Source organism: Anolis carolinensis, chromosome 1, assembly GCF_035594765.1.
Source record: "Anolis carolinensis isolate JA03-04 chromosome 1, rAnoCar3.1.pri, whole genome shotgun sequence".
Lineage (NCBI taxonomy): Eukaryota > Metazoa > Chordata > Lepidosauria > Squamata > Dactyloidae > Anolis > Anolis carolinensis.
Window position 1 is genome coordinate 127,838,480 of NC_085841.1, and position 17,193 is coordinate 127,855,672.

A 17,193-nucleotide genomic window follows, 5' to 3' on the forward strand; every position below is an offset into this window, starting at 1 on the left:
GTAGATGCTTGATGTTTCAAGCACAGATGGAAACTTAGAGTAGAAACCTGTTCTTTGTTCTCTTGTACAAATGTGGGAAAATGTGCAGCTTCTTTTTCTTAGGCACATGAAAGGTGAAGTGTCTTATTTTAAAATCACAGTGCATTTGCACTGAAGACAGCAAACACTGACTTGGAATTCTTAGATGTTCAGCTTGAAAGCAAAGGCAACAAAAGCAGAAGGCAAATCTAATGTGCACTGCTAAGTATTGTTTAGAAATATAATGTGTTTCTAAATGGAATAATGAAATCAGGCAAACAAGTGGTAACATTTGTACCACAGAGGAACTATATTATCATAGAAATTGCTCCAAAGCACACAACAGCGCCAACACAGCAGCATAAGCAGCAGTTGGTTACAAGAATTTCGCATAGAAGTTTTCTGAGCCTCAAATAGACATCCCAGGACTATGTGTGATCAGCAGTTAATGTAAACTGGCTCTTATTCCACGGTTTTCTATTTATGTTGTGACCTCTGTGCATTTTTAAACATGTATATTATTTAAACTGCACATATATATGGCTCTTCCAAGTAAGTTTACAATTAAATATTGACTTTAAAATTCTGGTCTCAATAGCCTTGCACAAATGAGTATGTGTCATGTGGAGGTAAACAGCAATTACGAATCCACACTTTTTTCTAATCATAAATATAATTTCCCCGCAGAATCTTTCTACTTGAAGAGTTTCAGGCCATGATGCCTCTGGTAATAGAACTGACCTTTATCATTATCAATGTTCATCATATTCAGTTTACCATGTCTTTTCAGACATGCTGTGTTCAAAAGCTGGTTTTTTTAATGAGTATGTAGAGGCAGTAAAGCTGATATAGACAGAATATTGAGACTTTTGGAGAAATTTAGTATTTATTATTTCTGATGTGGTCTTATTCACACTTCCTAGATGAATGTATGGTTAGGAACACGTTTAGCCAATGACTTTATGAATGCATTTAATAAAGAGTATTTTAAAACTGAATATACTGAGGAAATATCTATTTTGAGAGAAACTTCATTTCAAAATAAATGTTTTTGAGAAAGTGTGTTTAAAATATATTTAAATTGTAACATACACACATTTTGTTCAGATTGTTTATGGCACAGCTTGAAGCAACCATAAAACACAACTGACTTCTAGTTAAACACACAGAATAGAATAGAATAGATTTATTTGTCATTGTGCTAAATAAAGTGAGATGAATTGAAAATAAAACTGATTCACCCAGACCTTGCAAATGCATTAGAGTAGTCATTTCCCCCCTTCGTCCTTTTTGCTGATTTTGCAAATGTTTCACAAAAGGTGATCTTGAGAATCATCCACAGCATTAGCACTTGATGTCACCAACAAACGTCTTTTATCCATGTCTATCTCTTCTTTTCATTTGGGTATAAAGAAGCTGCGGGGGTCCTGAACTCTTGCCTAGAAACTAACATCTGATTAATACAGATTGTCTTCAGAAAGACATTGCTTAGCTCATTGCACTCACATTTGTTATATCCAAATGAGATTACTGTAAGCATATTCTACATTAGACTATATTTAACACTTCCCAAAATTGCAGATGCTGCAAAATTCTGTAGTTAGGTTGTTACAGGAGGCCACATTTATATCACTGAAAGTTCCCAGTTAAATTTAAAATGGCAGCATTAACATTTTGATTTCTAAAACAGAGGTGGATATCATGCAGAGTCCCAGATGTGGTCATACTGCCAGACTCAGCAGTCCTAGCCAATGGTGGGGATGTGTTTGCCACGCATGTTCTAATGGTTTAGGAACAGAACACTGAAAGATTTGCTGGTATCAAATTTTCAGTCATTACTCAGGACAAGGAGCCATGTACCATGACAAAATACAAGAAGATGTAGATGTGTAAACAGGAAAAAGGAAAGTTCTGAATTACCTTGCTCCTTGGTTTATTTATGCTTATAATAAAATTAGATCCTTATGATGATGATAGTAATAATAATGATGAAATTTTATTTTGATGCTGACATGAATGACAGTTATTCTGAGAAGACTATAAATATTTCTTTAAAACTCTTTCCATTAGCGACTTCCAATTCAGCTTTAAATAGCTGCTGTGTGAATTTATTTGTTGGAAAGTGTTGCTTATTCACTTTAACATTCTTTTTGTGAATAAACTGGAGGGGGGGAGCGGAATCAACAAATATCTGCATATTTGGGCAATATTATTATGTGGGCAATATTATTATGATCCCATTTCGATGAATCTGTCCTAGCCTGAGTCCAGAGAAAGTGAAGTGTTTGCCCATTCCAGAAACACCTTTAGGTGGCAAGAGATGCCCTTCTGAGCCAAAGCGATTTTGCAAGAATAAATCTGTGCTCTATCAAAGAACTATACACATTTTAAAAATCTTTTATTTTGCATTATCCATCATATTCTTCTATGTATCTCTATCTACTTTTTAAAACCTATTTATCTGTTATTTCCTAGGTAATGCTGCAAGAGATATGAAGAAGTGGGTATCTGTAAAATGATATGCACATCACCTGAAAGGAGAGATTCTGTCTTGAAATCATGATAAAGCTTTCAAGTTAGCCTAACAAACAATGAAACTCAAATCAGCCATTGTTGTGATAGTATTTTACCTTCAAAGCAGCTTTGTGGATGGGCAAACCACTTGCAAAAGGTACCCAATGCTTTCCGAATGGCAAATACAGCCAAGAGTGCACATGGTGAAGTGGTCCCTGACTCAAAACATCTGTTCCAACTTTTACACAGACTGCTGGAGCTTTGATTCAAATCATGCGGGGAATGTCATTGAAAATATGTCTCTCAATAACCCTCAGATTTGCCCTTTGCAGATTCAGTTGGGAGATGCAGTCTTCATTTCTTCTGAGCCATCCTTTCAGTCACATGGCATGAACTTGGCAAATGTTACCATGGAAGAATTTCTTTTATGCCCTAGACAAGCAGATGTCCTTCAGACACAGCTAATTTTTGGTTGCAGGCTGAGTGGGATGCACCAGATTGACCCTAAATGGCTTGGAATTGGCACACATTACTTTGCGGAAGTTCCAGCTCAAGGACCACTTCTGTGTCATTTAGGACTTAGACTGAATGTGACTGTGAAACCACATCTTTGTCAGCAGTCTCCAAGTGCACCATTTTGCTCTGGACATGGTAAATGCCTCAGTCAAATCTGGGATGAAGCCTATAACTGCGACTGTAAGCAATCATATTCAGGACAGTTCTGCCAAGAATTTGATGCATGCTTCGGCAAACCTTGTTACAACAATGCTTCCTGCATTGGCAAAGAGAAGAAAGGAGAACATGTTGGAGATTCTTATGAATGCATATGCCCCCCACTATTTGCAGGTAGGCATAAATGCAATTCAGGAATATGCTGAATTTATGATACGGTTTAGCTTTGTGCTGTAGTATGAAAATAAATTGATAACCAGAGTAGGAGCTGAAGAAGATTTGATCAGAATATACCATGGGGAATGAGAACAGCCAGTCCAGTTTTGCTGCCATTTACAAGACTGTCTCCCCAATGCAGAATTATAACAATTTGACACCACATTGGCTGTCATGGTTCAATGCAATGGAATTCTGGGATTTTGTGTGTGTGTGTTGGAGAACTCTGGTGTCACAGCAAATCCCATAGGATGGAGTCATGGCAGTTAAAGTAGTATAAAGCTGCTATCACTCTGCAGTGTGAAGTGCCTCAAAGACAGCTTTTGTCCTTTATGAATTGTTGTGGATTGCTCTTCTGATTCTGAAAGAGAAGGAGGACAGATGGTTGAAGAGACAGCAGCACTTGGGGATTTAGGGTTAACTGGTGAGGAAGAAGATGAGGGAGGAGTGATAACAGATATGGCAGAGATCCCTACTTTTTTTGAATGTTGAAGGGCAAAAGAGGGCAGAAGGAGGTCAGCTAGGCTAGCAGAGAAAACATGAATAATCAGACCTTTCCCTAGGGTCAGCTGTGCTTGAAAGTTCAGGGCTATAAATTAGCAGCAAGGCTTGATCCCAATGCTGGCTGCAACCATCTTGCTTTCGAGGAAGAGCCTGAACCCAGCATCGTATAGCGTGGAACCTCTGAAACCTCCTGTTGCTGGCAATTTGTAAGCCTGTTTACGTGAGAAATTGGCACAGGATTCCCCCCTCAAATGTTTTCAAAACATGTAGGTAGGCACAATGTGGGGAATTCATGTTAAGTAACTATTGTAAATGTACTGTATGTAAAAATTGGAGTTGACTTAGGACCTCATCACATTGAGGTCCCTAACATGGGTAATATTGCACTAGAGCCCTGAAATACCTTTTCACCACAAACCACACTCTGTCCAGATAATCCAGTAAGCAAAGTTTATTTAGAGAAGAGTATATTAAAATAAGCAAATCTAAAAAAAAACTAACCTGAAAAGGTGTTTCAGGCTCTAGTACAACATCACTCTTATTAGGGACCTCAATGTGATGAGATCCTAAGTCAACTCCAATTTGTACATACAATACATTTACAATAGTTACTTAACATTATTTGAAATCATTTGGGGAGGGGATGCTGTGACGGTTCCTCAATTCCAAGAGTTGGGTCTTAATTACACTACAGATATTTATCAAATATATAGTTGTGACCAAGCTACCCTTTATTCTATGCCCCACATCACTTGCATTGCCGCCTTCCCCATTATATGGGGGAAAACATCACCACCTAGCTTCCTCGCACACTGTCCCCATTGTAGGCAATGAGAAAATGGTAGCCACCCATGTTCTCAGGGCTCTGTCCTAGGATGCTTCCAGGACAAAGCCAGAATGTAGCCTTGTCAGAAGTAGCACTGTGTCATTGGAAGGATTCTGGCGGGCTCCATTGTAGCTCCATCCTGGAAGCATCCAAGCATCGCAGCTCCAGGGATTCTTGGATGACACTGATTTTCTGGATACGGCACAGTCTGGCTTCAGGCATGGTACCGAGACAGCCTTGGTCGCCTTAGTCGATGATCTTCGCCGGGAACTGGACAGGGGGAGTGTGTCCCTGCTGGTTCTGCTGGACCTCTCAGTGGCCTTTGGTACCGTCGATCACGGTATCCTTCTGGGACGCCTCGCGGGGATGGGGCTTGGAGGTACTGTTTTGCAGTGGCTCCACTCATTCCTGGAGGGTCGTTCCCAGATGGTGTCATTGGGGGATGCCTGCTCAGCCCCACAACTGTTAACTTGTAGGGTCCCACAGGGCTCTGTATTGTCTCCCATGTTATTTAACATCTACATGAAGCCACTGGGAGAGATCATCAGGAGTTTCGAGGTCCAGTGTCCAGCTCTGTCACTCCTTCCCACCTGTCACTAAGGAGGCTGTTCAGGTCCTGAACCGGTGCTTGGCCGCTGTGTCGGACTGGATGAGGGCCAACAAATTGAAATTGAATCCAGACAAGACAGAGGTCCTCCTGGTCAGTCGGAAGGCCGAACAGGGTATAGGGTTACAGCCTGTGCTGGATGGGGTCACACTCCCCCTGAAGGCGCAGGTGCCTGGAACCCCAGGTCTCAGCGGTGGCCAGGGGAGCCTTCACACAGTTAAAACTCATGCACCAGCTTTGACCATACCTTAGGAAGCTGGACTTGGCCACGGTGGTCCACGCTCCCGTTACATCCCGTTTAGACTACTGCAATGCACTCTACATGGGGCTGCCTTTGAAGACTGTTTGGAAGCTTCAATTAGTCCAGCAGGAGGCTGCCAGGTTAATAACTGGAGCAGCATTCAGGGAGCGTACAACTCCTCTGTTACGCCAGCTCCACTGGCTGCCGATTAGCTACCGAGCACAATTCAAGGTGCTGGCTTTAGCCTATAAAGCTCTAAACGGTTCTGGCCCAGCTTATCTGTCCGACCATGTCTCCTGCTACGACCCATCTCGAAGCTTAAGATCATCAGATGAGGCCCTGCTCACGGTCCCGTCAGCCTCACAGGTGCGGCTGGCGGGGACGAGAGACAGGGCTTTTTCAGTAGTGGCTTCCCGCCTATGGAACGCCCTCCCCATTGAAGTCAGGCAGGCTCCCTCCCTCCTATCCTTCCGTAGGAAGGTTAAAACTTGGTTGTGGGGCCAGGCTTTCAAATAAGAATCAGCAGCGCTAATTATTATTATGTACGCCAGAACTCAATTGACAGACCCAGTCTTTTGAACTTGAACACACCCATTTGCATTTTAGAATGTTTTTATGAATGTTGATGTAAGTTAATAATTTTTAATCTGATTTATAGTGTATTGTATAATTTTTTATATGTGTGTTTATTGTAAGCCGCCCAGAGTCCCCTCTCGGGTGAGAAGGGCGGGATATAAATGTTGTAATAAATAAAAATAAATGGAGGCAGAACTCAATGTGATGAGGTCCCTTGTTTCATGTAAAATATCAAAGATGGATTTTCATTCACTCCAGTCAGAACTCTGCTAAGAATCTGGAAATCAGCTGAGTCAGATGTGACAATGTGAACTGTGTAAAAGACTGCAGTATCATAAGTTATGCCTAAGCAAACTTTATATAATGAAATGAAACCAATGAAGCTAAAATGTTAGGAACTGAGTTATGGATGCAGCTTACAGGTGGAAGTGAACAATGACTCTCATTGCATTATATGTATACATATTTAAAAAAAATAGAAGAATTGCTCAAGTGTGAATAACAGTATAGCAACAATTCAAATGACAAACATAATTATACGGTATTTAAGTCCCATATGCTGTAAAAGTACAAGCAATTTATGGTCGGTAATTTCCAGTAAGCAGCATGTTTAAGGAGAATTCATTCTAAAACTGTCTGCATTTCCAGGCAGATGTTAAATCATGCTGAAAAATAAATATTAGAAAGGATATTATGCTCAAATATTTGTAGGTTGTTTCCTCCCCTGAATTTAGAACATTTGCTTTTAAAACATTTGAGACATAATAGTCAAATAATTACCTTCCCGGAGACAGTGCCTTGAAGAGTAATTTTTTTGTTTTTTATTTTTTGCTACAGTGCCCTGAATCCCCTAATCAGGCTGGCTAGGATTCTTGGAATAGTTTTTTTTTAATTAAATTAAATCAACATATGCCAGTTTCTATGGATTCACCTTATATTGCTTTAGCCCAGGTTTCCCTTTTCTGAAACAGCTGTATGCCAGTTGTGTTTCATGTAGTTCTAGTTATTAGTAAGGTGCCAAGGGAGCTCATCACACTAGAGCTTGGATCCACTTTAAATCCACTTTAGGAAGGGGGCTTTAAACAGCTTAACCAGATAAGTCCTGGGCCTCACCAAACTACAAATCCCAGAATTCTGCAGGAGGCAGAAACTGGATTTAAAATGGATTCATGCTCTAGTGTGATGAGGTAGAAGGAAGAGTTATATAACAACATCCAAGGAACTGTATTTAAACAAGTCTTCAGGCAACTCCTAACCATCTCTTTGCTTCCAGCTCACTCTACACTGGTGTACATGCTGAATTGTTTCCTTGTAGTTGTTCCCTTGCTGTGTCTTTTCTCTGTATTACTAGAGCAATGTTTGTAATGACCTCTGAAGAGAATCTGGACCTTTAGTACTTAACTTTGCACTGAACTAAGCTCAGACAATACTTCAAAGTTTGAAAAAAAAATCCTGAATCTCCTTGCGGTTTGTGGCCATGTGGTCAGTTTGGCCCAAACCATTATCTACATGTAGATCACCACTATTACTCTTTCCTGCACTGATCAGTGCAGATGGATTGTCTTCATGTCACTGCTGCCGCTCCTTGCTGACCAAGGAGCTTCCTGGAAGAGCCTGGTGATTACTTCTGCTGAGGGAAGAATGGGCACTGGTATGAACAACAAGAAGGAGAGGGTAGAGTTACCCCCCCCCCTCCCCAGTGAGGACACCCTTTTATGATCTCAGTAGATGCTACCACAACAGCAGGTCTGCATAACTTGCAGCCCTCCAGGTGTTTGGGTTTTCAATTCCCAGAAGCACCAGCTTGTCCAATAGCCAGGAATTTGAGAAGCTGAAGTCCAAAACACGTGGAGGGCTGCAAGTTGTGCATGCATGAGTAACATCCAGGTTCTTGTAAGAAGTTCCTTGACTGGTGAAAAGTGGCAACACTGGGATGAAGACAAGGTGATGGGCCAGTTAATGAAGAGTTAATGAAGTCTCATCCTGACTGGACTGTTTAGACACTGATATGGCAGTGCAGGGGATTAGGCCCGATGTATGCAACAGCCATCATAGTTGATCCGGCATCAGTCCAGAGTGTAATGCTACAAACTGATCCAGGATCAACCAGGCACTATTTCTCTTCCTTCCTGCTGTCTTAAATTCCTATGTAGCTCCACATATAGTGATACATCTTTCGTTGCATAACATTAACACAAAAAACTATGTTAAACTATTTAAAGTTCAGTTAAATGAGTTAAATGAGCTGTCAGAATTTAAAACCCATCAGAAGACCTATATCTTCTGGCAGGCTTACCTGAGTTTTTTGTTTGTCAGCTGGCAATCTGATTCTTTTTTCCCCCCAAAAGTTCGGCTGGCTGCCCAAATTCAGGCAATGAACTGATGCTAAATCTGTTTCCTGCAGCAGCTTCTCATGGAGATGATCATCTCTTGTTCTACATTCTGTCTGTGATAAGAGATTCTGTTATCACCCCAAAATTACAAGCAGTCCTTAATACTAAAACACAAGAATGTAAATCTTTTTTATTGCTTTGGTGCCTGGTAAAGAAATGATAGCATTCCACTGTTTTGTTTTGTCTGCATATACGGTATTCATCTTGTGCCTTGAGTAACTCATCCAGGTACATCCAGAGCCCTGAGTAAACAGCTTCCATATTTATTGTCCCCCCCCCTTTAATCTTAAAAAGTTAATATAATAGCTTTACTTGTTGCTTTCCCCCCTTTTCCCCTAAAGCAAGGTCTGATCAAGCTCGTGCAGCAATTCCATGCCTCAACAAGATTACTAACAATAACATGTTGAGATTTTAGGCCTCTCTCCATGATACAAAAGTCCTTCCTGTTTCTTTCTTCTTTGTCTGTTGCAATGTTATAGCTAGGTTCTACTTTTTAAACAGCTCCCACCATGCTTCATGTAGTTCTAGTTACTAACTAAGACTGTAGTAGGAATTATATTACAAAAGCCAAGAAACATTATTTAAACAAGTCACCTCCTAACAGTCTCATTCTCTCCAGCTAGTGCTGTACACACCCTGTAGAATTATAGCAGTTTGGCATCACATTAACTGCCATGGATCAATGCTATGGGATTCTGGGATGTGTAGTTTTGTAACATATTTAACCTTTTCTGTCAGAGAGCTCTGTACGACAAGAAATTACAAATCTAAGGATTCCATAGGATGGAGCTATGACAATTAAAGTAGTACCAAACTGCTATAATTCTGCAATATCAATACAGTTTTTGGGGTGAGTCAACATTGGTTGGTAAATCCATAGCTAATCTGAAATGCCCCAGAGTGGCCCTGGTAGCAATCATACATAAGACCTCATCACATTGATGAGGTCCCTCATGCCAATTTGCCAGCCTCCTTAGCGAATCAGCAAGGAGCAGGGCAATCCTGGTACCCCGCAACCCCAGCTGGCTGGAAGCGATGCTTTCCTACCACATGTGGGGAAATGTCACCACATGGCTTGTCCCACGGTATTCCCATTGTTCCAAATGGAACACGGGGAGGCTACCATGTTGGCAGCACAGCATCCTACCATACTGCTGTCCCAGTTGAGAAACGGAGTCCCACCGGAAGTGAGGCTACATCATATGATGGGCAGCGTGGGGCTTCATCGCTCTACTGGGGTGGCAGCATCTTAGAACACTAAAATTTGTCATGTGATGAAGTTGTTACTCTGATGAGATGCTAGATTGGCATCCACATGGTCCAGTCAAACTGAGACTGCATCAGTCCTGCTGGATCATCTCCTCACTTTCCATGTCTCCATCGCTGCTCCCAACTGGCCACAGAGCCCTGTGCGAGCTCTTAACCAATGCAGCTATCCTATTCTGATAACAGCAGAAGGCATACGCATGACCAGGAAGGAGGAGGGGTTAATCTCCCAACCTTCTTCCCAGGTGAGTGGACACCTCTGCTAATGTCAGAAAAGGGTATCCATGATGGAATTCAGAACAGAAATTCATACAGAACTCAGTGTCCATCTGGGAGTAGTAATAGAGACAACATAGGCATGAGCTATACTTTCTTTGAGGACAGTGAAAGGCTGACTAATGGTGTCCAGTTCGGACAGCATACTAGTCCAAATCAAACCTGATCCAGTTGTTCATTCTGCTTTGAAAATGTGGGATACATCAGAGCAAAATCTAGAGCCCCACTAACTTTGTCAAAAGCAGAGCAAAGTCAGTTTGATCCAGGATAGCAGCAATACTAATTGGAAGTACAGGAATGCAATGTGGACAGCCAAAAGTCGGCTCAGGATGGGTCCAGGTTTTCACATCTGTCTGAGTTTGACCCAAGCACAACATGAGAGGAGAAGGCTTTTTCTAAGATAAGGGAGCTGGGTATTTCTTTCTATTCATCGTGATTCACCATGGAACCAATCTTCTAGTTTAAATGTGTTGGTTTTCCTAAAGTTTCAGTGTCTGTATTTCTTGGAGCAATTGTCTGACAGATGCTTCTTCACTAGCTCTTGCACTGTGTTGTTTGTTTTGTTTTTGTTTTTGGAGAGTAAAATGTATTTTCTGTGCACATGTTAAATAGTTTGATGACTTCATTTATTGTAGATATATATCATTAGTGCAGTGTGTACAAACTTGACCTGCCGATGAGAAAAGTGTTATAGGAACAAATGTAAAGATACTTGTGGAATACCAATTCAAACAATGTGCAGGCTAGGCAGGAACTGAAATTATTTATACTACTCATACATGCATTTCCCATTTTATTTGATAAAAACATCTATTCATTTCTGTATTTTTTCCTTTTGTTTAAGGGAAGAACTGCACAGAAATAATTGGACAATGCCAACCACGTAGTTGTCTCAATGGCAACTGCAGGAATATTTCACCAAATACATATAGATGTCAATGTAATAAAGACCCTTCAGGTAAGACATTTATTTATTGTCACCAAAGTGTACATGTAGCTGTATGGGTTTCCTTTAATGTTTGTTTAGAAAGCACTTGTTCATACTTAAGTTTAATACATCATGGGAGAAAAAGTCAGTTTTTCTTCACTCCGGGTTTTGCAATTATCTACTATAAGCATTACACTTACTCAGTTCTATATTGAGTTAAGTATATAAGTGGTATAATATAAATGGTTTGAAAAAGCTGAAATGTCATGTCCATTCGCCTTCTTTTCTAGTTAAAAAAATCCCTAGCATTGTAAGTCTCTTTCATGAAGAACGTGAAAATGTCTTAGGTCCTCCTGGTCAGTCGTAAGGCTGAACAGGGAATAGGGTTACAGCCTGTGTTGGACGGGGTCGCACTCCCCCTGAAGACACAGGTTCACAGTCTGGGGGTCCTCCTGGACTCATTGCTGAGCCTGGAGCCCCAGGTCTCGGCGGTGGCCAGGGGAGCCTTCACACAACTCAGATTTGTGCGCCAGCTGCGCCCGTTCCTTGGGAGGTCTGACTTGACCACGGTGGTCCACGCTCTGGTTACAGCTCATTTGGACTACTGCAACGTGCTCTATGTGGGGCTGCCTTTGAAGACGGCCTGAAAGCTTCAATTAGTACAATGAGTGGCAGCCAGGCGTATAACTGGAGCGGCGTACAGGGAGCACACCACTCCTCTGTTGCGTCAGCTCCACTGGCTGCCAATATGCTACCGAGCTCAATTCAAAGTGCTGGTTTTGGCCTACAAAGCCCTAAACGGTTCCGGTCCAACTTACCTATCCGAACGTATCTCCTCCTATGAGCCCATGCGAACTTTAAGGTCATCTGGGGAGGCCCTGCTCTCGGTCCCACCTGCCTCACAAGTGTGGCTGGTGGGAACGAGGGACAGGGCCTTCTCGGTGGTGGCTCCTCGGCTGTGGAACTCCCTCCCCAGTGACATCTGGCAGGCTCCATCCCTTCTGAGTTTCAGAAAAAAGATGAAGACCTGGCTTTGCGAACAAGCGTTTAATGAATGAATTATGATGGCTTTAACTCGGTCCGGATTAAGGTTTACGTGCAAGGTTTATGTGGACGAATGGATTAAGTATTTTACTATACTGTTTTAAATGTATTTATTGGGTTGTTTTAAATGGATTGTTTTAATTGCTATGTATTATTTTTGTACAATTTTTGCATTGAATTTGCCAGATTGTGAGCCGCCCTGAGTCCCTTCAGGTGAGAAGGGCGGCATAGAAATGATGGAAATAAATAAATAATAAATAAATTACTTAAGGTAGCTAGCTGGGATGATTGAGGAATTAAGTTGTTGTACATTCTGATATTAATTCACCTGATCTCTATTGGCTGTCATAATATGCTACCTCAAAGAAACCTTTGTGCTTCTGAAATATTCTAATATAGTTCTTTGATTAAGTGAGCACCTTGAAATTAGGGATGAATGAGAAATGTATTGACATGAAACTATTCAAAATTGCACTTCCCCAAGGGTATGTATGTATCCCATCATCACAGTTTCCAAAGAGGGATGATGCTGGGACATTGCTGGATGAAGAGGTCCTGGCCAGGGCAGGTGTTGCATACTTCTTTAAAGCTGGGTCACCCTTCTCTTAGGAGCCCCTGGTGGTGCATTGGGTTAAACTCTTGTGTTTGCCGACCAAGTTCAAATCCAGGAAGCAGGGTGAGCGCCCATCTGTCAGCTCCATCTTCTCATGTGGGGACATGAAAGAAACCTCCTACAGGATGGTAAAACTTCCGGGCATCTCCTGGGCAACATCCTTGCAGACGACCAGTTCTCTCACACCAGAAGTGACTTCCAATTTCTCAATTCACTCCTGACACACACACACAAAAATCCTTCTTTTGGCTCATATAGGTTTTTTTGGTGGTAGTTTTTTCAGTACTCATTAGCTGTTTCTTGTCAAATTGTAAGGCACTCATTGAGATAAAATGTTTCCTTGGTAGTCTCTTCAGATACTGCCTGGTGAGGAAACCAGCTCTCTCTATCAGCCAGCTGGAAAAGGGGAAATAATAATAATAATAATAAAACTTTATTTATATACCGCCCTATCTCCCGGATGGGACTCAGGGCGGTTTACAGTCATAAAAGCAACACAAACATTACATAACAACATAATACACATTATTAAACAAAGTAAAATAATACAATCATAACAATGTGGAAAGTGGAAACAAACCATTGGCATCATATGAGATTTCCCTTTAAGAATGCTTATAAGTATTAATAGATAGGTGGTGGTGCATCTGGAGTCCCTCTATCCAGGTCAACAGATTATGATGAACCATTTTTCTTAGATGCACCTAACTGAAAACTGGGTGGAAGCCCCATCTAGATGCTTGCTACCTTATTGCAGATATTGCATTTAATATATACTGTATTGTCTGGTGTCATATTTCCATTGAGATGGTAATTTGCAGGGAGAAATGGTTATATGTTCAAGCTTGTGATGGATTTTTCAAAACAAAATTTGAAGAATGCACTTTATATGTGCCTGCTTTAAAAAGCATATATATCAGTTTCCATACAGAAGGGGGGGGGGCAAAAGATTTACAGCTATTTATTTGAAACCTGAGCTGGAAAAAGCTACCAAGTATGCTTGTTGTTAGTGCCATAGTAAAGAATCTCATAAAATACACAAATATTCTACAACTGTCAATCAATTTAAAATTCAGAAGTGGAATATTATTTTTTCATCTACTAACTTTACTAGGATGTAAATTCATTGTTAGTACTATATAATATTATATAATTGTGACAAGATGTGTGTATCTTGTGAATTATTTAAAGATGTAGTTACTAAACAATTCCTGTGAATTATTTTAAAACTTAGTAAGTAAAATAGCTTCATTTTGAGAAAAATAATGATTTGTAACAAAAAGGGCAGAAGTCAAACTTTCTTACTGAAGTTCTCAAAAGAATCCCCTGAGATTTACTTTCTGACCTAAATTGAAACCCAACCTCTTCTGAAGTCAGTTGTTCATTTTGTCAACACATTAAGCTTTCTCTGTAATCTTTGTGCTCACTTGTGATGAGGGACAGCAAGGATGTTCAGTTGAATTGCTCATTTGGCCTTTTCATACTGAAGCATGAAGAAAATTGATCTGCTGTTTGTGCTTTGCCTCAAGCTTCTGTAACATTCAATAACTGATTTGCAGACTGCCAATCCAATACTTTCCCCAACCGATTAAAGTAGTTGTTTAAGAGTAAGAGAATTTGCTTTCTGCTCCCACTTGTGACAGTTTACATTTACAGGTAAGAGAAAGGGTTTGAAAGCTAACAGGTTCACCTGTCGACATGAGAAATATTCACAATTTTCACTCTGTTTTTTTTTAAAAAAACCAACACGTGCTAAAGTAAAAAATACATGAGGTAGGCAACGCAGATAGGGAAAAATAGTCCTGAGGTGGAAAACAGCTGCAAGGTGGCAGGGCAGATTTCAATATGAATAGGGACCAGGTTATACAGACTTGTCTAATCGAATGCATGATAGAACAGCCATTTTTTAAATTGCTTACAGAAGACAATGAGGGTAGGTGCTAACCTAATCTCGCTGGGGAGGGAATTCCAAAGCCGGGGAGCCACCACAGAGAAGGCCCTTTCCCCACCGACTGAGCCTGCGAAGGGGGAGGAAGCGAGAGAAGAGCCTCTCCAGAAGATCTTAGAGATTTCATAGGTTCATAGGGAGATATGTGGTCACGAAGACAGGCCGGTCCTGAACCATTAAGGGCTTTATAGGTAATAACCTGCACCTTGAATTGGGACTGGAAACTTAATTGCAGCCAGTGGAGCTGTTTAAACAGGGGGACTTGACCTTTCCCTGTAACTGGCTCTAGGTAACAATGTAGCTGCTGATCTTTGAACTAGTTGTAGTTTCTGAGCAATCTTCAAAGGCAGCCCCAAGTAGAGTGCATTGCAGTAATCTATTCTAGAGGTAACTAAGGCATGGACCACCCTGGTCAAGTCAGACTTCTCAAGATACGGTCGCAGCTAGCGTACAAGCTTTAATTGTGCAAAGGCCTTCCCAGCCACCACCGACACCTGTGCCTCAAGTGTCAGTGCTAAGTCTAGAAGGACCCCCAGACTGCGGACCTGTGTCTTCCAGGGGAATGTGACCCCATCAATCACAGGTTGCCACCTTATACCCCAATTGGTTGCACGACTGACCAGGAGGACCTCTGTCTTGTGAGGATTAAGCTTCAGCTTGTTAGCCCTCATCCAGTCCTTAACAGCGGCCAGGCACTGGTCCAGGACCCGAGGGGCTTCCTTGGAGTTTGGTGGAAAAGAGTAGTAGAGTTGGGTGTCATCTGCATAGAGATGGCACCACACTCCAGAACTCCGGATAAGCTCACCCAGGAGTTTCATGTAGATGTTAAATAACATAGGGGATAGAATAGAACCTTGTGGGACCCCACAGATCAAAGGCCAAGGGTCCGAGCAGGTATCTCCTAACTTCACCAACTGGGAATGACTCTCCAGGAAGGAGTGGAGCCACTGCAAAACAATGCCCCAATACCCATTCCAGAGAGTTGACCCAGAAAGATACCATGGTCGATGGTATAGAAAGCCGCTGAGATGTCCAGGAGAACCAACAGGGACACACTCCCCCTGTCAAGTGCTCTGTGGAGGTCATCCACCAAGGCGAACAAAGCTGTCTCAGTACCGTGACCAGACCTGAAACCAGACTGGTATGGATCCAGATAGTTGGTCTCGTTGAGAAATCCCTGGAGCTGTGTGGCAACAACCCGCTCTAGAACCTTGCCCAAAAAGGAGAGATTGGAGATTGGTCAGTAGTTGTTTAAAACCATAGGATCAAGAGATGCCTTCTTCAGGCTAGACCTTACTATTGCCTGTTTAAGGCTCGATGACATATGCCCCTGATCAAGTGAGACATTTATGATTTTTACAAACCAATCCACCAATCCCATACTGGCAAGTTTAATAAGCCAGGAAGGGTAAGGATCCAGAGCGCAGGTGGTCATCCTCATTGCCCCAAGGACCCCCTCGACACCCTCAGGCTGAACCAGCTGAAACGAATCCATCAAAACCAGACAAGCAGATGCATCGGTTACCTCATTTGGTATTGCAAAAAAAATGGCATCTAATTCAGAGCGTATCTGAGCGACTTTGTCTGCAAAATGATGTGCGAAATCGCAACATCGATTTGCCGGGTGGTCGGGAACCATCCCCCCTCTCAGTGACATAAGAGCTATGTTTTGGGCTGATCTTCATTTTTGATAGGGATTGAGATCAATAAAGGGGCAATTGGAGCTCTCCCACAGATATCTATGGAAGATTCTAAGGGTCTCCGATTTTCTAGGTATCATTTCTAAGGTATCTAGATTTTCCTTGTTATGGGGGCCTATTTTAAATCCAGGGATAAGAGGTCAGACTATGGAATCCTGGAATACCCTCCTAATATAGATTCCCCAGTAGCTCATCCAGGATTTATGTGCTGATGCCTCATTAGGTATTTCAGCATCCTCAAATGTTATTAAGAGGAATGGGGCAGAATCGTAGCAGTCTCTACGGAGCCAATTTATGGACAAGATCTTAATCTCCATAGGATGTTTTTTTAAAAATCTGGGTCAAGGATAACTTGACCATTTTCATCGAGATACACTTACCCCTATTTACAAGTGAATCTGAGATATCAAAAGCCATTTTGTTAGATTACAAAACTCGATGTTGTATTTACAACTGTCTATGCTATCGATCCTGTATATTAGAATTTAATCTTCTAGATTCCTCTTGTATACCTTCCCCAAGGTCCCATATGTCTTTCCTATTATTTGTCTTTATTTATTTGCAAATATTAAGAAAGATTTATTTTCAAGAATTAAAAAGCACAATTCCTCTGTGTACATTCATACACACACACAAGTTTACATATAGAGTTCATGTATAATTTTGATTTCTAAACACTTGATGATACTCAGTTGAACATGATAATTTTGTACATTAAAGAATATTGTGTCTGAGGTGATGTAAGGTGTTTGTTTGTTCTGTGATGTCTACATATTATGCTTTAATAATGAAACAGCTGTAATATGCATACAAATCTGTTCTTGAAGGTGTTATAAACAGAAAGCAAATGG

The 17,193-nt window shown here is 41.3% G+C and overlaps 1 protein-coding gene across 2 annotated transcripts in view; it reads left to right on the top strand.

The window, feature by feature from the left end:
- The first annotated feature begins 2,503 nt into the window (after nucleotides 1–2,503).
- The window catches only part of LOC107983242 (protein eyes shut homolog), a 206,204-nt gene continuing 191,514 nt past the window's right edge, over nucleotides 2,504–17,193 (top strand). For both annotated transcript variants that reach the window (XM_062969078.1, XM_062969079.1), the window contains exons 1-2: nucleotides 2,504–3,378; nucleotides 10,954–11,067. In XM_062969078.1, coding sequence (XP_062825148.1) covers nucleotides 2,610–3,378; nucleotides 10,954–11,067 — 883 coding nt within the window. In that variant the 5' untranslated portion in view covers nucleotides 2,504–2,609. The remainder of the gene's footprint in view (nucleotides 3,379–10,953; nucleotides 11,068–17,193) is intronic.